Source organism: Spea bombifrons, chromosome 2, assembly GCF_027358695.1.
Source record: "Spea bombifrons isolate aSpeBom1 chromosome 2, aSpeBom1.2.pri, whole genome shotgun sequence".
Lineage (NCBI taxonomy): Eukaryota > Metazoa > Chordata > Amphibia > Anura > Pelobatidae > Spea > Spea bombifrons.
In genome coordinates, this window is record NC_071088.1 from 5,468,995 (window position 1) to 5,491,439 (window position 22,445).

A 22,445-nucleotide genomic window follows, 5' to 3' on the forward strand; every position below is an offset into this window, starting at 1 on the left:
AGATTGGGCCATTGGGCCATATCTGTTGTGTTGGGGGTTTGGCACATACATGTAAAAATAAACATACAAATGAAGAAGATCTGTCGAAAGGCACAGCTCCATCCCATGTCTGTTGACTTCGGAAGTGGTAGGTGGAAGCATCAACAACAAAGAAGCAATGAAATAATAAATAATAATAAATGCCTCCTTTGGAGGGAATAACATCCAGATTATGTTGCCTTGGAGCCCAACACAAGTAGCCAAAAAAAACTCAAAGGCGATTGAAGAAAATTGCCATTTTTGTAGGAGCCCCAGGACCTCCCGTCACTCTTATGTTGAGTTACGAATCAAGCATGAAAGCGGGAAACAATAAAAAAAATAAACTTTGAATGAGTTCCATTCGGAAGGAACCATGAGTTGGATTCCAGGACAGGTCAGCAAGTAACTAATAATTGTGAAGAGGTGAATGAAAAGGGATCTGAGGTCCTCTCCTACTTACGCTGACACAACAAGGAAAAAATGTCCATCTTAATGTAAGCAGAGAAAACAAAAAAATTAAGAAATATCAGCAAAAAACATTTTATGGCACTTGTTACGATTCTGTAGACTCGGATCTTGGCGGATAAAAAAGATGATGTCATTAATGTTTATGAGAGGAACCTGAGGTCCTCAGCCGCCTGGCCCCATTTCTTTTGAGTTGAGTCACAGCACGTTCAAGCGACACGCAAGCAACCGCAAACAAAGGAGTCAGATGGATGGAGCCTCCCCCGGCCTCTGTTTACTCGGGGCAAACACGCGTAGGGGCACTTGTTTTATTTGGGAAAACACAAAGGGATTAGAGGAACTAAAAGCAAAGAAGCTACGAAAGACGTGGACAATGGAAGGGAGGACAGCCTGCCCCGATGCCATTCACTTGTTGCTTGAGACATGGAAGTAACAAAGTTACCAATGAATGGTAGATTTTTAGGTTGGAGACACATTTAAAAAAAAACGAATAACAAGAGCTTTTAGAAGGAACCCAGAACTTCCCCTCGTTGGTTCTTCTGTTCAGTTGGACTCATTACATGTAAGCAACAATAAAAAAGGAAGCAGTTAATTGGAATTTAGACGGCATTCCTCATTTTTTAATTTGTCCAGCTTAATGTGGCTGTTTTAAGAAAAAAATGTAGTAGTAGTAGTAATAATAATAATGTTTAAAATGAAGCAGTGATGATTTGGGGAAAAGTATGTGGATTTAAATAAAGAATTGTTTTTCAAAAGCAGTGGGAAAAAGAGTTGAAAATGGGGAAAGGTTGAGAAAAATATTTATATATTTATATATTTAAAAACTGTGTGTTCTGCAGGAATACTCCATATTGTTTCTATGGCGACTTTTACCCCTTTTATCCGCTAGACATAACCCTTAATTTTTTTGAATGGACCTCCTTATTAAATTTTGAACTTTATTTTGTAATATTTAGAGTACAGGTTTGCAGTTTATTTTTGCTGGGAGGATAGAAACTCAGTACAATAAAACATGACGATGCAGTGAAAGAAATTCTACATTTTTGTTTTTGAAGATTTTAAGTTTTTGAAGAAGCCAGAAATAAAGAGATCTTTTCAGATCTCATAATTCTCTTCTTCAGGAATGTGTTGGAACTGCTTAATGTACATAATAAAGGGGGCCAATATCTCGGGTGTTACGGTATAACAAATGTTTTTGAACATTTTAACCCAAATGTATTTTTTTTTTGTTATACAAGTGAATTACTTCTGTACAATTGTCTTTCGTTTATTTAACGATAGCGTGCGGAGATATAAAATGGGGGTGATTATTAGATTAGATCTCCTGGGGAAGTTTATTTAGTCAAGGAACTGAATTAATAGTTGAGGACTTTGGTGAAAAATAAAATTACCATTTTTTTTGTGGTTAATGAAAACAAGCTAAGCTTAAAAAAATATACTTTTTTTGCTAATTTTGTTATACTTACATTTTCTTGCTTTAATAATGACATTTTTTAATGATAAGAATCATGTCTTTATTATAAGATCGTAAGCTCCTCAGGTCAGAGACCTCCTCTATTCTAACATCTGTATATCTATTGTGGGTGGTAGAAAAATTGGAACGGCATCCCATCAGAAGTGGTAGAGGCTAATACGGTAAGGGAATTTAAACATACGTGGGATAGGCATGAAGCTATCCTTAATCAAGAGAAACGGAAGACTAGACGGGGGCCAAATGGGGCCGATCTGCTGGCAAATTCAGTGTTTCTATGCTTCTCCCTTACTCCAGCATGTGTTGTCAACATTCTAAATATCTCTCTGGGGCTTTAATATTTAATATGGTCTTTAAAGACCCCCAAAACGTCTCCACACTAAACAAAAGAATTCTACACATAGACGCTAAAGAACAATAATATAGAACATTCCGCCAATACGCTGAGTAAACGTCACCCGTGGGTTAAATTACAGCAAATTGCTTTAAGCTGAATTGTGTTGGAACCATAACTGATCCAAGAAGCGCTATAAGACCTTCCTCACATCACATTTACTTAGTAAGTCTAGGCAGGTTCATAAAGATTCGTTCATAAGGATAGATAATCATCATATGGGCTCGAAAACGGGGCAAATATTATTGAAATATATAATTACTAGATGCGGCCCAGCAAATTCAGCGGACCACCCACCGACGTCAGTGGGACCACCTACCCACATCCCGAAAAGGCAGAGCTCCACATATGGGACAGGGTTAACTGGATGTGTGAGTGAGGATAGTCTCAGACAACCTTGAGTAGGAGGCTAAGTAGGCATTGAGTGGCCAAACACTGCTTCCCTTCCCCAGAGAAAGAGGAAAGTGACCCAGAGACCCAGGGAAGCAGCGCCTCCCCCCGGAGACTCCGGGTCACACCAGAGAAGCAATGGCATCGCAGGCAAATCCGTGCCAACCAACTTACCGGAGGGTCTTCATCTCAGAGCCACAAACTTTAGAACAACCGCTAAAATATATGTTCTGCTAAAAAATAGAGCGAGAGGGAAATTAGCCGAAAATGCAATGTAGGGTAACTTAAAAAAAAAAAGAAGCCATTTGCAGGTTCACCGCATTCTAAGCTCGGTGCTATTTTTAGGACATCTATCTGATCGAAAAAGTTAAACATAACACACAAAATTCAAGTGGAAGAAAACGAGACCCCCTCGCTCTGCCGAACGCATCAGATGTACGAGGATCGGCACACTGTACGCGATGACAATTACAAAAGGTAACGGATCAGGGGTTTATTTGCAGTATTGAAAGGGTTAAAGGTATTGGTATGGCTCACGAAAAGGTTTGAGAATAGGGTGTAATCGGGAGATCTTACAGAAGCGAACTTGGGAAAGCTGTTACGATCTAGAAAGCAATTCTGGAAAGCTCCCAGAATGCACTGCAAGCGAGTAAAAAAAGGATATTTTTTGGGGAGTTTTTATATGTTTTTAGATTATTTGTATTTCATTTCTTACATGTCGTACTGCCCTGTGGCATGCATTGTGAATAATTAACAATATTCATACTAAACAGCACAAGGGCTATGACATAACCTTTCATTCCTGAAATAAGTGGTAAAAAACAATAAAAAAAAATCCATTTAATAGCATTTTTTTTTAATTAAAAAATTTCAATTTACCAAAATAGAAGCAACCGTACGCAGCTATTTATTATAAAACTTCCCAAAGAAAATAATTCATAAGAAATTCCCCTGAAATGTTTTATGTTTAAACAATTCTCCTTTTATTTTATAAATTTACAAAAAGCGTTATGTTTTAAAAACTTTTCTTATTATAGAATGTTAGAGAACATTTGTAGCATGAAGCCTTCTGTGTCTTCTGAATTAATCAGTGATGAAATCAGCAGGTTCAGAAAGTTTTACAGACTCACAAAGACAACACAAGGTGTAGACATTTTGAAGAATTATAGTAAATTTCAATAATCCTTTAAAATATTTCAAGATTTCCAATTTCCAAAAAGTGCAGGTCTGCTCGATGCGATTTTCTAAACAGATTTTATTTAAACAGACTGTCTGGGAGCCGTTCAAGATGATGATGAATACGGCTAAACCCAGTGACCTCCAAGAAGCCCAACACACTTGTCAATAAACAAACTATACGAACATATTTAAGCAATTAACCGAATTACACTTTAATTTAGATTTATTATTTTTACCGCATATGCCGGAAGATTATATTTATTTAAATGACACCCAAAGTGTGATCTAATTATTGAAGTTACGAACACAAAGGCATCCTTGTCTTGTCAGTTGTTTAGGAAATCTAAAAATAAGACTAAATTGGATTGAAATTTTGGATCTAAAAACACTTTTCTTTTTAATAAATCTACAATATAAAAATTACAAATTTCACAAAAAGAAAAAGAAAAAAAAATATTTGCAAATTCTGGAAAACTTTTATAGTTCTTTACAAATTAGTTCTTTGAAAAAAAAAAAAGCTTTAAAATATTTTAAAAAGCACGATTTGGAGCCTTTAGACATTTAAAAAAAAAACCAGATATAAACTTTTTAATAATAATAATAATAATAATAATAATAATAATATATTTAAATAATAATAATAATATATATAAATAATCTGAAACCCTCATTTCATTGCAAATGTTTTTGTTGCTGAGAGAGTTTACTAAATGGAGAGATTAAAAACAAGGCGACCCCCGTAAAATATGTTTTATTTTCCGGGTAGAAGTGGGAATATTGTAGATGGTTGCCACATGATTATTAATTATTCATCTTTTTGGCTTCCAAAGGGTTAACAAAAGTTTTTTTAAGCATTTTGAAGTATATAAGCTTTCTTAGCGTACACACAGGCATAAAACAGAAACAAAAATACGGTCCTTTCAAATGATTCCAACTTTTTGTTACAATCTCAATATTTTCAAATCTACTTCTAAACAGCTACGTTTTCTTTACAACCGAATCGGACTGTTTTCACCCCAGATTTGTATAAAGGCTGATACCATAGCTGAGTATAAATGACGTATAACTAAACATTTTTCCTCTTCTGTTCTCTATCCGTTATGCGCGTTATAATTAAATTAACATTTGGCGGTTCATGTTGTAAATACGCATAATTTAATACAATATTTTGTTGAATATATTGTGTGTAATTTATTATTTAATATGAATAGACAGACATTTTTTTACCTTAATAAAACAAAAACACAGTGACTCCCCCACATCCTCATCTTGAATCCTGACTTATTATTATCAAGGCAGGGATATAGGATATAGAAACATACACTCTGCCGGCAGATCGGCCCCATCCGGACCCCGTCTGGTCGCGCGTTTCTCCTGCTGTAAAGACTCAAACCTTAATCAGTCGTTGGTCTCGTCTTAGATTCAGGAGCCGTATGTCTATCCCATGCATGTTTAATACCCCTCACTGTATTTCCCTCTACCACCTCTGCTGGGAGGCTGTTCCATTTATCTATCAACTTCTTCTATTGGATTCAAATCTTTACGTGCACCTCTTGCCCCACAAGGAGAGGGTATTATTTAATGTTTAATACAATTACTCTTACGGTAAGGTGTATGATCAGATTTCTAGCGCCATACAGTATGTATCTAAACCAAGAGGTAAATGAAGACCCCAACAGATTTGGAGGGCTGGTCACCTGTTGCAACTGAGACATAGGGATGAACAATGGTGGAGGAAGACCCTGTGCACTGAATAAGTGAATAAAACCACAAACAATCTGTGTGTCGCTGGGCACATACTGGGAACGAGAGAAGAGACACTTTAGTCAACCGGAGGCAGAGGTCACCCTGGTTTCTCACTGGACCCCCAGGAACAGAGATCAAAGGGGCCAGGGCAAAGTTTACAAACCCCTCACGTTACGACGATGCGGTCACAAATTTCTTTCAGATTTGCCAATTTCATTCATTACGAGACCCCTCTATCTCCACTCTCAAAAAAAACCACAAATGCAGTCAAGATGATGGTGAATACGGCTAAACCCAGTGACCTCCGAGAAGCCCAACACACTTTTAGATAAAAATACTGGAGTCATGGCTAGTTTTTTCCACTCAGGGGGTCATTTGGTTTCCAGAGTCCTCTGACATTCCATGAGCCATGCAGAAGCCACAATTAGTTGCCCAGCTTAACCTCACCATTTGTGGGGCAGTTTGGCTACAATGTTGCTGACCGGATGTATTGGCTGTAATTACCCGATATAACGTGATGGCTCCCTCCTTTATGAGGCTCACTTGGATTTGATAGCTAAAAGTTGTGACTCAAGACGATCGCGTCACAGACGAGAGCCGCAGGAGTGAGTTTTATCGATGACTGGTAGATAGGGCTGAGAGTTTAGTAAAGCTGTACAGGAAACCCCTTGATCTTGAAAACACAGCTGCTTGATATAACCGCACCGCGCTCAAGTCGTGTCTTCGCTGTTAGGACTCGTCTATAGCTATACGGCAGGTTCATTGCATTCTTCTGGTCCCCGCTGTTTGTAAACTCATCTGCAGCGCCCTTATTATTATATTCTGACACAAGGATGATACTGAGATCACGTTGAGCTACACTCAGGGACTTACTAAGAGTAAGCTGGGGCAGATCCTATATTTGGCCCCCCACCCCACACATGTAAAAACGCCCGCATTCTCACTCTTACACTCTCTAAGAGTTTTCTGCCCCTCTCTTTCTCCACAAATCTGTCTGCATTATTCTGGCCTCTCGGAGCACTACCTCGAAAGGATGGAGCCACGGGGACGACCTCCCCCCCGTTCCTCCAACAGAGGTGCGGAAGTGCTCCGGGAGCTCTGGTTCATAGAGAAGACATAGGAGAAGAGAATGAAGACGGAAGAAAGAAGACAGAAGAACAGAAAAGGGCAAGTGAAGAAACGGAGCTGCGAGGAATGAGATAAAATAATTAACCTCTTAGTGACAAAGTGACACGCCCATTGTCATTAAGGGGTTAATACCTATAAAAATTGGTTTGGACCAAAACATAAAAATGATCTAACATTTTTTTGTCCTACTATAGACATTGGGGGTAATTCTGGGATTTTATTACCATACCAACCAACGGAATAATCCTACTGATCGGACCATCCCATTGGTCAAACCACCAGAAGTTCTAAATCTATATCTCCACCCTATAATAAAAATAAATATATTTCCAACACGTAAATAACGTATATGACCCGAAGAGACAAAGGATTCTCCTATCTCATAATAACGCTCATTATAAAGCTCTGTTCTCGCCGCTAGTGACTCGGGGCATTCTGACATTTACACGAGAAGCTACCTGCGACCACTAATTAATAGAGATAAATCACCCTGACCTTTCAGTTGGCACTCGACTTTCCGAGACTCTGTCCAGACCCTTCAGAAAGCCCATGTTTTATTGACATCTAAAACCCAGCCGCATGAAATAAACTACTGGAAACACATTGAATACCGTGTCTCATAACACAAATTCCTGCTTATTTTTACAATAGCGTGAAAATGTATCATCATTTTATCAAACATACGACACGTAGACTTTACAGAAACATCTGCATTAAAGGCAAGACAAGGGGCTTGTAGAGCGATCAGGGTTGCTTTTAGGGCTACCTGTGAAGGGTCGCAGGCTTAGGGCATTCGTATCTTTCTAGTTAACCCACCTAGAGATTCCCGTGTGTCCCTGAGACAGCATCAGACCGTATTGCCCATGAGGCACCAGTGAGTTCTCCGAGTTTGACAGAGGCCAGGCCACTAAGTGGAGTCTCCAACCTACTTATTATTAATAAAAAAAATTTAGGCCGAAAACGAAAATGGAAAGTAAATGGACATTTGAGGGATTGGAGGGGTAGTTGTGACCACCGGGTCACTCAAGAGCCACTCAATGGAAGCCAAAGGGTAGGAGCCCTGCTCTGTCTTTAAAGTGCCAACACTGAGGACACGGCAGTCTGTTATCAGCATCGACGGTGCCTTTTTTGTCGGCGACCAACTCTGATCACATTGACATAGAGAAAGCACATGGCGGCACGTGATCGATGATGAGTAGGTTGAGCTTCTTTTTCTACATTTAAGCTCTTAAGAAATTGATTAACCAGACGTTACTCGTTAAAAGTCATTATTATTTGAAGACTTTAAATAATTTGTATCCGCTCCCTAAACTCATGGAACTCGAGAGTCGTTCCCCTCAATATTCGTTTTACTTATTTGTTTTCCAGACGCATTTCCAAGTATTTTTATATATATATATATATATATACATATACGCCCACCTGCAATTTATTTTGCAAGGGTTAACAACTGAACAAACCTGAATTAATAATATATATAATAAGCAGAAAAGAAATAAGATATTTGTGTGGTTAACCGACTCGTTCTTACCCCACCTTACAAGAAAAAGTATTCGGAAGGCTCAGAAGTAATCAGAATGAAAGAGAAACCGAGCAGACGTCATGGACGGCGGTGATAAATGTTTTGGCCGCTTTCACTGGGCTCCTCTGTTAGGGTTTATGGGCGTTGTGTGTAAGGAAGCTTTATTTTGGTAGATGAATGGAACAGCCCCCCATCAGAGGTGGTAGAGGCTAATACAGGCTAATATGAGATGAGCAAGGACTGGTTAAGATCAGAGTCTTATATCAGGAGTTATGTATAAAAAGTGATTCTGGTTTGAAAAGTGTTTTTATTGCCATGGTAACCAACAGAATGGCCCAATCAGCAGCAGCAGCGTCCCTTTCAGCGCATCAGTGATAAGACCATCTTTTAACATCTTCACAAGAGTCACGTTTTATACATAAGTCGTTAACGTGTTTATGAGCATACCTGTCTCCGGGCATAATATGGAGAGTTTCCATGTATGGTTACTGCTGGCTGGAGTTGCCCCCGGGGGTTGAATGTTGCCAATCATTCACTGCGTAGATCCCAACATCTTACATAGTAACTTTTTAACGCCTTTAAGTTTAGTCCTTTAAGTGTGTTATAAATGGGTTAGAATTATATTTAAGGTATTACAATATAATATTTTTATGACATCATCACTGTGTACCAGCCTCCTCCACCCTCCATGACATCATCGCTATTGATGCATGTGGTTATCCCTCCCCATGTAGCACTCAGAATTGCTCTTTATAAATAAGACCCGGTGGGCGTGATGTGTAAGAGCAATTCTGGCAATCGCCATGGAAACAAATGGAAGGACCCTGCTGATGGCAGGAAGATGCTCCACGCGTAGTTTGCAGGATTTAGGGAAGAACAGAAGGGGATTTTATATATATATATATATAGTTTTTATATTTATGGCCAATAGTTTTGGATGTGTTTATACTTATTATTATTTTATACCAAACTAGCATGAAAATCCCAGAACTTACCTTTAAATAGCTTTATTTTTAACACTATGGAATCACTGATTATACCCCCCTCACCCAGTATTTTTCATTCACAAGTCATTCACTAAGTTTCATTAGCGGATAATTGAATTATATATATATATTTTATGAAACAGAACCTCCTAGGTCTCTCTGTAGCCATTCTTCACTCATTCTTCACTCCGCAGTGTTGTGGCTGTGGTAGTTAGTGTTACCACCAACGAACCTGTCTAAAAGGGACAGTTTAATGTCCTAGACAGCCTCACCCGAGAAGAACACACATTAAGGGAGTGCTTTCAGATGCATTCATTTTAATTACTTACCTAAGGGAGAAGCTGCATTTCCAGAGCTCCTCCATGGCCTGGCGTTTTGTTAGACACCACGTGCCGGGAGATGTGTTCGGCCGAACTCATCTCCTGCATGGCAAATAGCTGGGGGACAGGCAAAGGGGCAAACGTAGATCTCCAGAACCCCCCCAAATGCCTTTGCAAAGGGGGAGGGCAGGGGCGTAACTAGGAACCTCAGGGCCCCAGTGCGAGAATCTGTTAAGGGCCCCCCCACCTCACGATCTACCCTCTTCCTCCCTACCCCCCCACCTCACGATCTACCCTCTCCCTCCCTACCCCCCACCTCACGATCTACCCACTCCCTCCCTACCTCCCCTTCTCACGATCTACCTACTCCCTCCCTACCCCCCCTTTGTAGGTCACTTACCGTCAACTCCTGAGTTGGGAGCGTGAGGCATTTGTCTCGGGTGCCGGCGCTTCACTGCTGAGCGCCGGCATTTGACGTCATATGCCGGCGCTCAGTGTGAAGCGCCGGCACCCGAGACAAACGCCTCACGCTCCCAACACTGCACTCTGGGCAGCGCTGAGGCAGGCGACGGCAGCGGCGGCGGCAGCGGCGGGGAGCAGAGGCATCCTGGATTTCTGTCAGTCAGGGGGGCCCAAGAGTTGCTGAGCAGTCGTTTTCAGCAACCGCTCGACACCCCTTGGGCCCCCCTGACTGGCAGAACTCCAGGGCCCGGTCGCAGTCGCGACCTCTGCGACCCCAGTAGTTCCGCCACTGGGGGAGGGGCACCATGAAAATTTAAAGGGACTACTCCGCTACCATATGCAGTAAAATGTCCCTTTAAGCATGAGATTGCCGCTTAGTTTGGACAGATGGTAAGGTGCTCCAGAATTACCTATTTAATTTTTTTTTTTTCGGGAGCCAGCTGTGCCCCGTGGATTGCAGATTTCCATATACAGGACTTTAAGGTTTTACCCCAATGTCAAGGCGATTGGGAAGACTCTTAGGGTCACACAGTCAGGAGCCGACTCCTTCATATTCTACACTTTGTGGTTTCATTTAGGATGAGAGCATTCTTTGTTCTTTCAGATGCCCAAGTGACCGGACTGCTGGATCCTCGGCTCTGCTACATACTAGACGGGTTCCTATTCTTATACGCAATCATCGTCACGGCGATGTTCTTTAAAGAGAAGGTCAGTCACACAGCAAACCTATTCAAAATCTACCCATTGCTGGATTTTCAGGATGCCTGTGAGCGCCAGACACGTTTAGTGTTCCTCATACAGCATTTCTAACGCTCCTTGTAATTATAATGGATGTGGGTCAGGGTGTTAGAACGTATCGGTGATTTTTATGTATCCAGTTTCGCGGAGCTCTGGCCCTGGGCAACCCCATCTCAACACTAGCCATTCCTTACGTTCTGCCCTCCGTCTGATGACGGGCTCTGGAATATTTTTTTTTTTTTTGTTATTAACCCATTATTAGAGGCTTATGGAAGCTCCCTCTAACCAATAGGCTGAGCTTTCAGATATTTATCAAATATAATTATTATTTTTTTATTATTCCTAGCGATGTCTTTTGGGATTAGATTCCCCTGATTTATATTTGTTTTTAATTCTCTAGAAATATTTAGATCGATAAAAGTTAGGTTTTAATTTTTTAATAATAAAATAAATAAAATAATAATGGTTTAGGGTTACCCCCCGCCCCCCTCAAAAAAAAACATGTCGTGGAAACTTTTATCACACTGTAAAGTCTTTGATGAAGTATTCTGATACCTGTCAATCAAACGTGTTTATAGCCACTGGAACGCAGGGGGCTGGCTTGATATTAGCCCCACCCACCCCCAAAACTGCACCCATATAAGGCGATGATAATTTCCGCTTGTTTATTTCAGCTGACGAAGCAAGTCCCAGAGACAATACAGCAGGACAGCACCTATTCTGTAAGTATCACGGAGGTCGGGCGTCTCGACGTAACGTTATCACACTTTTTATTACTTTACGCACATTTTATTACTTTACGCTCTATAGTACAGATTTTACATCTAACACAAGGATCTCATTTAAGGAGCGGTAGAAATAACAAAGGAATCCTCGCTTTTCCATCTTTCAAGTTCCGTTTCCTGATATAACAGAACCATTCGGTGGTCACCGGTATATCGTAAACTCCCCATCACTTAGAGTGTAAGCTCTACAGGGCAGGCTCCTCTTCCTAATGTATTCAATCAAAACAGCACTTATTGTACCTCTCTTTGTATTTTTTACGGTAACCTGTAAAAAGCTAAGTAAATAAGAATATACATACATTACTTACCCCGATGTGTACGGCTGGCGTCAGGGTTTCTGCCACCCTTCCTGCCAGCTAACCGCATGGTGATGCCCCACTTAGCAGGCAGCCGCCTAATTTGCCAAGAGAAGAATTACTACAGATGGATGTAAAGTGGGAAGCAGGGGACACGGCTTAGGTGGCAGTGAGTTTCCCCTCAATTTTTCCTCTTGGTAGGCAAGAAAAGCAGCCTTGGTCGGGAGGTCCGTCGTGCGGAGGCTGCTGCAGCACCTGGATGGGGTCAACACTGCATCTCCAAAAAGTTTGCAATTAGGGTGACTTTGGGCTGCCAATGACCTCAGCACTACTAGATTATGGGGGTACTGTTATAGGGCTATGGTTAAAACATAAATATCCTCGATATCCTGGATATATTCATTATACTTTACTTTTTCTAGGGCATCGACTACCTGAAAAAAGACCAACCCTACGACCATCTGAATAAGAGACGGGACCCAGAGAAGGGAGAGAGGGGTCAGGTACGTCAACAATGCATCGAGTGGGCAATTTATCTGCTTGGGTGGCAAAAAACCCTAAATACATCAGAGTTTAACTGAATTCTGAATAATTCAAACCACAGTTCAATCCAACATAGACTTAGCTTTTCGGTTGGACTTTCTGGGAACGTGGTGCATGCCCTCACCATGAATTCAAGATGGCCACCGGATATGGAAGATGCATAAAGGGACGCTCCAGCATCCCATGCTTTACATTCGACTTTGTAACTTTACCTTAATAAGCCTTCTTCAAACCTAAAAGAATAACCACTTACGTTAAGGATTCTGAGGATTGCAATCAGTTGTGTGAACCATTGGAGCTGCAGCTTCTACCGAAAGGTAGTAAAGTCTTTTTTAAGTACGCGTCCTTTGTTTAAAGGGCTTTCTGGGACCCTGGATTGTCTCTTTAACTGTCTATTCATCATCTTTCTATAAAGTATCAGAAACAGAACCCAAGTTTGCAGCCTCCACCCAGCGGCAGAGGTCCGTAGCCTCGGCAATCACACGTATATCTCTTACACGCCGGCCTGGGAACGCATTTAATTGGCATCTAGATGAAAAAGATTGCGTGGAAAGTGGGTGCGAGAGCCTCAGCCTAACCCCAGGAGAGATCCCTATCTGCGTTCTGATTCCGTCTGCTTCAATGCGATATGAACATGCAGCTTCTCGCCCTGTGATGTCTCTCGCCCGCATCTCACCGCGGCACAGAGAGTATACCGACAGCGGAACATCACAAAACATCAACAACAAACAGGTACTCCGGGCTTTGAAGCGCAGAGGCTCGGCGATGACTTGTATCCCGATGCAGATCGCGGAAGCTCAAAGCCACCCGCTATCTGCACATTAACCGCTTGGCCACCGAGCAGAGGAGATGGAGAGAAAACACCGGTCCTGGAAGCCGTTCCTACGAGATTTACTGGGAAAAAAATAATCTTCACGGAACCACAATAATTAGAGGATTCTAGAACAGATCTGAAAGGTCGGGCGAAGGATTCACAAACAAAGGGACAGTTTAATGTCACTGACAGCCCCACTAAAGAAAAATGTGTGCTAAAGTACTCTGTGAGCAACTATAACCCTGTGTACATTAATAATCATTCTTCCAAAAAATAAAAAACACCCGAGGTAGAAGCTGCAGCCCTCCTCTTCTGTGGTCCAACAATTTAGCCGGTTAAGAAGCCAATCAGTGGCAAGAAAGCCTTCTATTGAAATCAATGAGCGCGGTTTCTAAGCATCCGCACAGCCCCCGGTACTGGAACCAAATGGCAAGAAGTACAAACACATCTCATGGACGGAAAATAGCTGGGGGGTGGAGAAAGGGGCAAATGTAAATAGGGGATTCTGCAGAATGACCCCACGCGTATGCAAGGGGATACCACGAAACCTTAAAGGGACCAAATACATTACGGGTATGTATGTGTGTGTGTGTATATATGTATGTATGTGTGTATATGTGTCTGTGTGTGTATATATGAGTGTGTATATGTGTGTGTGTATATGTATGTGTGTGTATGTATGTATGTGTGTATATGTGTCTGTGTGTGTGTGTGTGTGTATATGTGTGTGTGTGTATATGTATGTGTGTGTATGTATGTATGTGTGTGTGTGTGTGTGTGTGTATGTGTCTGTGTGTGTGTGTGTGTATATGTATGAAATGCAATTCCATAGAAGTGTAAGAAAGGAAAGAATTATCAGGAAAATTCCATTAGCTGCTATGGCGACTGCCTCCTTCCTGTTCTAGGCGGCTGTGATTATACATGAGACGGCCAATCGGTGCTTCTGCTGTTACGGTTGCCACACCTGCCAAAAGTCTGCTATTGGGCCATTTGGTGAACACATTTGACGAGTATCTACATAGAACATTCACGATGGGCCATGAAAGGGTTTTTGTTCATTTAGAAAATTCCCAGATGTGCCAACGGAAAGAGGACAGAAAACATTACAAAAAAGGCATTACACGAGGCATTACAAAAAAAATTATTACAAATAAAAATCTACATTTTCAAATTAAAAAAAATAATTAATAATAATGATTGCAGATGATAGAAGTGACTTTGCCTTTTCTTTCCCGCAGCTCAACCGCAAAGTGCAGGAGAATTCTGTCTATACGGTAAGTGCCGACATTATAGGAATTCAGGACCCCCGACGGCTCTCGCCCGATCTGTCAAACGACAGCGTCCAGAAAAACCGAAATATGTTCATTATTACATAAAAAAAATGTTAAAAAATATGTTTTCTTTCAGGGTCTTCAACGTGATAAGTTGAGCGAGCCGTACAGCGGTATTCACATCAAACCAGAGGTGACTTTATGATTCAATGATTTTTAAAGTTGTTTTTACTTCTAAAAAGCCTAATTTACTCGTTCATTTGGATCGGTACGAATTTCAATTTTAGTTATTTTTGTTGAAATGGTTAATTGGTAGCAATTGCAAAAAAAAGGAAAAGCTGGAGAGTTATCCGCTGGCCAGCCCTTATAGATGGCACCCGGTACACTTTTACACTTAATTCAGTATCATAAATTTAGCGGAAAATACAGAAAGGGAAGCAAACCGTAAAAAAGCACACATCCAGATTCTGGGGTTCTGCTGAAAGACCAAATCAGCGCATGTCTAGGAAATACTATTTAAAAGCCCCTATCTGAGGCATAAATATTGGGGGTTCCGTCACTCTATACGGTCATATATTGTACAGCCCAACAGTACCCCCAAACTACAGCCATGTTGGGGCTAGATAGTTATTCACAGCCCGCGTATACATCAGAAACAACTGTGGCGACCTCAAAAGCCCCCCCAAAAAATGGAAAGAAAAATCGTGGGGGGGTTTAAGCCAGCAGAGACAGGAAGTGGGTGCAGCATGGGTAAAGCCACACCCACTTTTCTCCAAAAAAGGAAAAAAGCCCATGAAACCACACCCACTTTTCTGCCATGAGACTCCAGAAAAAGTTTCACTGCACAACGGGAGGACGACATGGTTACATTCTTACAATTAACCCTTTATTTAATGAGGCAATTGCCTGCTGGGAGACTGCGAAGACGTTCGCTCATCAAAGGGACGGCTCAGGGCTGCCCTCGTCGTTCTTGGCTACTCCTGCATAAAAGTCGCGCAGAACCGTAGGACGCAGCCTGAAAATCTTCCGATGGGACCCAGGGGGTTTGTGTATTTATTCTGATGAAGTCTGATCGTTCGCCTGTATAAAAAGGTAGACGTAGAGAAAATCCAAGGCAGCGTTTTTTATGTCTCGGTGACACAGAGACCGAACTCGAAGACTTTTATTGCAATATACAACTATCAAGGGATGTTCAGTCTGAAATAATAAAAAAGAGAGCATCAAGTGAAAAAATAATAATAGCGTTTTTTTCTCTTCTCAAACCCCAATCGGGAAGTCAGACTGAGAGAAAAAAAACTGAGCGGAGAGCGCATTCGAAAATCAAACTGTGCAGAGATACCCGTCACCCAAAAAATGCCATCCTAACATAATCTCGCCAGTCACAATAAATCCCCCATAATTACCGGCATTGACGTGAAATACATTTCTAGCAGACTTGTTGATAATGAAATAAAAATATCTATTTTTTTTTTTTTAGGTATGTTAAAGGAATTATTACAAAAATTATAAAATTATAATTTAATAAAAGTATAAAAGTAAAAAACAAGCAATGCTTTTGTGAACTACAATTGGAGACGAGGGTAATACGGGAGATAAAAAAAGTAGAATAAATAATATTAAGAAACTAAAACAAAGGAAAACTGTATTAAAAGGTGTAAGCGTGACTCTGTGGTGAATATGGCTGCCATGTGTATATAAATGTGCAAATAAGTAAGACAAGTGCATTATAGACCTTATCCCATTATTATTATTATTATTATTATTTATTGATTTATAAAGGGTCACTATGAATATAATGACCCTTTATAAATCAATAAATAATAATTTATTTAGCGCTTTTCTACATATTATTAGGGCTACGCAAAATAACGTTTTATTCCTTTTTTTCTCCCAGCAGCAGAGGAGGAAGGGGAAAGGAAACGATGCCGTGTATCAGGTAACGCGTCACAAATGTCTCGAATATTGGTTGGTCCGGGAATTAACAAATATTTTTCAGAAATTAATGCAAAGTTAGCTTTTTGAGAAATGAATGCAAATGTAGCTTTTTTTATATACTTTTTTGAATATATTTGATTTTTTTAAAAAATGTATTTGAAATATTTTTTTTACATTTTTTTTTCAAATTAATTGTTTCTTAATACTTTTAATTGCTTTAAAATGTCTTTAATTTTTTTTTTCATTTTTAAAATCCTTTTAAGATATTTTAAAATAGTGTTAAAATTTCTTAAATTTTTTATTCCATTTGTTTTTTAAACGCCTGCCAATTATTTGCCCTCCACCTACACAAAAAAAACCCAACAGTTTTGTCTCGGTTTACGGCAAAGCTTTATCAGGCTGCTCATAGTCGTTATGAAATTATATTATTTTATATAAATTATAATTATATTATATGAATGAAGCAGGAGGAGGACATTTAGATCGTTGAATTTGGGTCTCTCTCTACTGGAGACCGGTCTAGTTTAAGAAGGGATGGAGGTAGTGAAGTAGAAGTTGATTATGTTTCCGGGTTTTAACTACAAATTTTAAAAAAACTAAGAAAAAAAAATTAGAGGAGGGGAAAAAAAATAAAAAAACGCAGTGACCCTATCTGCTCCGAAATCCCCAATTAATGTAGCAAGAATGTGAAATTAGACGGGTCCTATGATGCGTCTCATTGTTCTCTTTCTTATGATTCTGTTTCTTTAACGAGCATGTGACCCCAAAACATAATCAGTATTATTGGACCATCATGTGACTTATATTAAAGCACCAGACTGAATACATTGCGTGTCCGATTCATGTACGATCTCGTGTTCCAGGGACTGAGTTCGGCCACGAGGGACACGTACGACGCTCTGCAGATGCAGACTCTTCACCCTCGCTAAGAAAACGAGAGCTCGTGAAAGATACATTTCGAGAGGGGACTCCACACGGGAACACCTGGAAAGAAATGGGACGCGCTGTGTGTTCACATCGTTACATCGAGGGTTTCTTTTTATTTCTTTTGTTTAATAAATGATAACGGCTTTGGTTTAATCAGCGTCTGACGCAAACACTTTGGAAGATGGACGGTTGTTAACGGCTCTGATCTCTATGCAGTGCAATACAGGTTACAAAAAAAATAAGATATTTACGCGCTTCTGATACATCGTTAGAGCTTTCGTTATGTTTTTATTCCCCCCCTGCCCCACACACATTTTAAAGGTGAAGTTCCAGCACTTACTTATTGATGACATCGCGGTAGATGCTGTGAATTGAACAGAAACAGATTTTTTTTTTTTTTTAAATAACTTCCCGCTGATTAGATCCTTCCGTTGGTTGCTATGGTGATAAAGCTAATTTTCAAACTTAGCACCAGAATCACTTTTTATGAGTAACCAATCCTTTTGTTTTCCGTTGAGGGAGAAGCGAGGCGTCTGGACGAAGAGCGTTTATTCACTAAAGAGAGAGATGGCAGGACAGTTGTGGTTTCAACTCCCTCCCTTCACTATTCATGATGAAGGGTCAGCACTACCAGGTTTCTCCAGCGTGAAGGGCTGAGCTGACCTGTATAATGTATAATGTATAATCATACCGGGGAACTTTCTAAATGAGAGGACCCCAGAAATCTTTGCCCACCGTCAAGATTCTATGTAGTGACTCGCCAAATGTGTTACCCAAATGTCTCTAAATCCCCGTTCTCACGGAAACCTTGACTTTTTTTTTTTTTTTAAAGATACACTTAATTGAGTCACCTGCATTCAAGCAGAGACATCAAGCATAACATACTGGTAGCAAAAGCACCAATCGTGAGTCTTATAGATGAAGAATAGGGGAGAATAGGAAGGAGTCGGCTCCAGACTGTGTGACCCGAAGAATCTGCCCCTCCACCCTGAGATTGGGGCAAAAACCCTGAAATTTCCAGGTACGGGTACAATGGATGAGCAGACTGGAGAGACCTCACTGATTTAACTATACATTATACAGGGCCAGTGAAGCTCTTTCTGTGGCAGAAACGACCCGGGGAAGTCAGAGTCCTGCAAACTCTCTTTTTAGTGAATAAATCCCAGCTACGTTCACACGCAGAGCTCAAAGCCCTGGCAGGCTTTACAACCAAAGGGAACGCTGTGGGGTCTCCGTTCATTTCCTTGCCGCTCCGAAACCACTATTTTTACTTTTTTTAAAGACCTTATTTACGGGGTCTATAACATATACACGCAACTTCCCCTTTAACGCGTTCAGATCTGCTTTCCTTCCGTTGCTCCTCATAATGTTCCGGGGCGGTTTTGGTTCGTTAAGGCTTTTTTATTTTTTGATTAAGAATTTATACTCTTTATATGTTTTCGTTAGAACGGTTTGCTGATATAGAACAAGACGATTATGCTTTCCTGTTAGACGCCATATTAACATTTGCAGATTTAGGACAATATGTCACTTACGTTTCAGTAAAATTTGCATTATTTGTTGATTATTTAACGCAGTATTATAGAATCAATGGTAACGGGAAAATATCCTACTACCTTACTGTGCGTAAGATTGTAAATAAATGTACTCGATACCAATAACCCCCGAAGGTGTATACATACAGAAGAGGTCGATAAACCTTCATTTTTCCTGATCAAACGGTACATATTTTTGGATAAGTGAACGATTTAAATGCACGTCATTTTTGAGTGACCTTAATGGAGGCCTCTATTCCCAAAAAAAACAGATTAAACCTCAAATTAAATAAACTATATGTGCTTTATTTACCCTAAAGGGTATTTATTGATGTCATTGTAAAAATCCCTCTGAGCATCCAATGTTGTTTTGTAGCACCTCTTTAATAAATGTATTCACTTGTAACTGTGTTGTAACTTTGTAGTCTTTTTTTTCTCTTTCTTTAAGCTTTATTCAAATTACTGATTTGTCTATCTTGAAAATACAACACATATGGAAATATATATATATATATGTATCTAGCGATCCCAGGTAAAGGTCCGTTTGTGTGATTCCTCACTGAGCAGAAATCCAGATTCCCGGAAACTGCATTTAATTTTTCAGGCGTGTGAAAAATAAAGTACACCCTCTTTTAATTCTATGGTTTTACAAATCAGGATATAATAAAAATCATCTGTTCCTTAGCATGTCTAAAAATTAGGTAAATACAACCTCAGATGAACAACACATGGCATATTACACTGGGTCATGATTTATTTAACAAAAATAAAGCCCAAATGGAGAAGCCATGTGTGAAAAACTATGTACACCCTTAGCTTCTTAATTCCTATGGAAGCAGTAAGTACCAGACAGGTGCTGGTAATAAAATGCCTTTGATTAATTGATCATCGGCAAATGTGATCACACCTCTATAAAAGACAAAGCTTTTAGCAGTTTGCTGGTCTGGAGCATTCAGCTGTGTGTTAACACAATACCAAGAAGGAAAAGACATCAGCAATGGTCATAGAGAAGCAATTGTTGCTGCCTTTCAACCTGGGAAGGGTTATAAGGCCATTGCTAAACAATTTTGAGTCCATCATTCTACAGTGAGAAAGATTAATCAGAAGTGGGAAACATTCAAGCCAGTTTTCAATCTTCCCAGGAGCAGATGTCCCAGCAAATTCACTCCAAGGTCACATTGTGTAATGTTCAGAGAAGTTGCAAAAAACCCAAGACTTACATCTCAAACTCTACAGGCCTCAGTCAGCATGTTAAATGTTAAATTTCATGACAGTACAATTAGAATAAAAAAAACTGAACAAGTATGGTTTGTTTGGAAGGGTTGCCGCTTCTCTCTCAAAAGAACATGGCAAAGTATTCGAGAGTCAAATCTGAAGCCATCTGTCCGACAGCTAAAGCTTGGCCGAAATTGGGTTGTGCAACAGGACAACGATCCCAAGCACACCAGCAAATATACAACAGAATGGCCCAAAAAGAAAATACTCAAGGTGTTGCAATGGCTCAAAGTCCAGATCTCAGCTAATTGAAATGCTGTGGTGGGACCCAAAGACAGCTGTGCATAAACAGATGCCCACTAACCTCAATTAACTCAAGTAATGTTGTAAAAAATTCCTCCACAAAAATGTGAGACAAATCACTTGAAGTTATCGCTGCTAAAAGTGGTTCTACGAGCTATTGAATCTGAACGTATACGTTTTTCCACACATGGCTTCTCCATTTTGGCTTTATTTTTGTTGAAAAATGACGACACTGTGTAATACGTCATGTGTTGTTGTTCATCTGAGGTTATATTTACCTAATTTTTAGACCTGCTAAGGAACAGACAGGATTAGTTATATGGCCCGGATGGTATATAATATGAAGAATATACAGGGATATAACAGGTTATAAGAAAAGTATTAGTTGTACGGCTGAAGAGTATATAATACGAGGAAAATAACTGTTTATAAGGACAGGATTAGTTATGCGGGCTGGAGAGTATATAATATATAATATGAGGAATATACAGGGATATAACGGGTTATAAGGACGGGATTAGTTATACGGGGGGAGATTATATAATATATAATATGAGGAATATACAGGGATATAACGGGTTATAAGAACGGGATTAGCTATACAGCTGGAGAGTATATAATATATAGTATGAGGAATATACAGAGATATAACGGGTTATAAGGACGGGATTAGTTATACGGGGTGGAGAGTATATAATATATAATATGAGGAATATACAGGGATATAACGGGTTAAAAGGATGGGATTAGTTATACGGGGGGAGAGTATATAATATATAATATGAGGAATATACAGGGATTTAGCGGGTTATAAGGACAGCAAATTATCTTATTTGATCTCATCTGGAGGAGAGAAATGAAAGCAGACGGCATACAATGTTAAAACACTTGAAAAATGGTTTAATGATGTTTACAACAGAAATGAACTGTACAGTTACAGTAAGTTTAATATATATAAAAAAATTACAGCAGACAAATGCATCTACACAAAATCTACCATTTATCCTGATTCACTGTAGTCTACATAATCTTCCAAAGTTCATGAGCACTCGAAGGTGTCCCATTACGGGAAATGCTAGGATGCTTTTAAAGAGACGTCACCCAGTTTCTCCAACGTCGAGTGTACAAATAGTGTTGCAGTAAAAAGGCTGTGTTTGAGCTCAACGGAGAGTAACGAAAATGAGTAATTTCTTTTTTTTTTTTTTGTAGTTTGCCCTTAAATGCATTTACACAGGTTATAAATTCACACCTTGGTTTTCTGGGTGCGAAATCACCTCCGATCACTTAATTTTAAAATTTAAGGTGCAAAAAAACAAAAGAATATAAGGACCGCACTGAGATAGTTTGGTTTTAAATCGTAGGAATGTTCGTGATCGGTACTTATTAAAGTTCCATAGCACAATTATTATGGCTACATTGTACCCTGGGTTTACAACCCTATACCTTTTGTCAACATGAAGAGAAACGAGGGCAGAGGTTTCTTTAAATGTAAATCCCCCCCCCCACCGAGACGGAAACTGCAGTCAGTGAAAACGTGAGAAGTCGATATTCAGACAGCATTTTCATTATTGAATATTATGTACACATCTTAGAACTTTATTTCCTTTTTTTCCCGCCATATTTTTATTATTTTTTTTTTTTAATATGAACATCTAGGCAGTGAAAACTGTTATGTTAATACATACACAGACACACCCAAAACATACAAAAATACTATATTTTGAAACTACTAAGAGTAAGACAGGTCAGTTAATCTCCATGCTATGACTTAAGAGCATTACACGAACGAACAAGAATATCAACAATTTTTTTTTTTTTATTATTTCTTTTCTTTTTTTATTTTTTTTTTTAATATCCCAGAAATATACCAAAATATACATCTAAGCTTTGGAATTACTGAGGTTAGACTAATGCAAGTGCTGGGTTATAGTACTCAATACACAAGTCTAAGGTTCTGCAGGAAAGAAAATTATCTTTGGTATCTGCATCAGGCTATTATTTA

At 39.6% G+C, this 22,445-nt stretch overlaps 1 protein-coding gene across 2 annotated transcripts in view; it reads left to right on the plus strand.

Annotated features, from left to right (window-relative positions):
* CD247 (CD247 molecule) overlaps positions 1-17,626 on the plus strand; it is a 44,463-nt gene extending 26,837 nt beyond the window's left edge. The window contains exons 2-8 of one of the 2 annotated variants that reach the window (XM_053455503.1): positions 10,686-10,789; positions 11,494-11,541; positions 12,323-12,403; positions 14,496-14,531; positions 14,665-14,721; positions 16,423-16,464; positions 17,327-17,626. In XM_053455503.1, the coding sequence (XP_053311478.1) occupies positions 10,686-10,789; positions 11,494-11,541; positions 12,323-12,403; positions 14,496-14,531; positions 14,665-14,721; positions 16,423-16,464; positions 17,327-17,392 (434 nt within the window). In that variant the 3' untranslated portion in view covers positions 17,393-17,626. The remainder of the gene's footprint in view (positions 1-10,685; positions 10,790-11,493; positions 11,542-12,322; positions 12,404-14,495; positions 14,532-14,664; positions 14,722-16,422; positions 16,465-17,326) is intronic. The other variant, XM_053455504.1, reaches the window with a different exon arrangement.
* Positions 17,627-22,445: the final 4,819 nt, after the last annotated feature.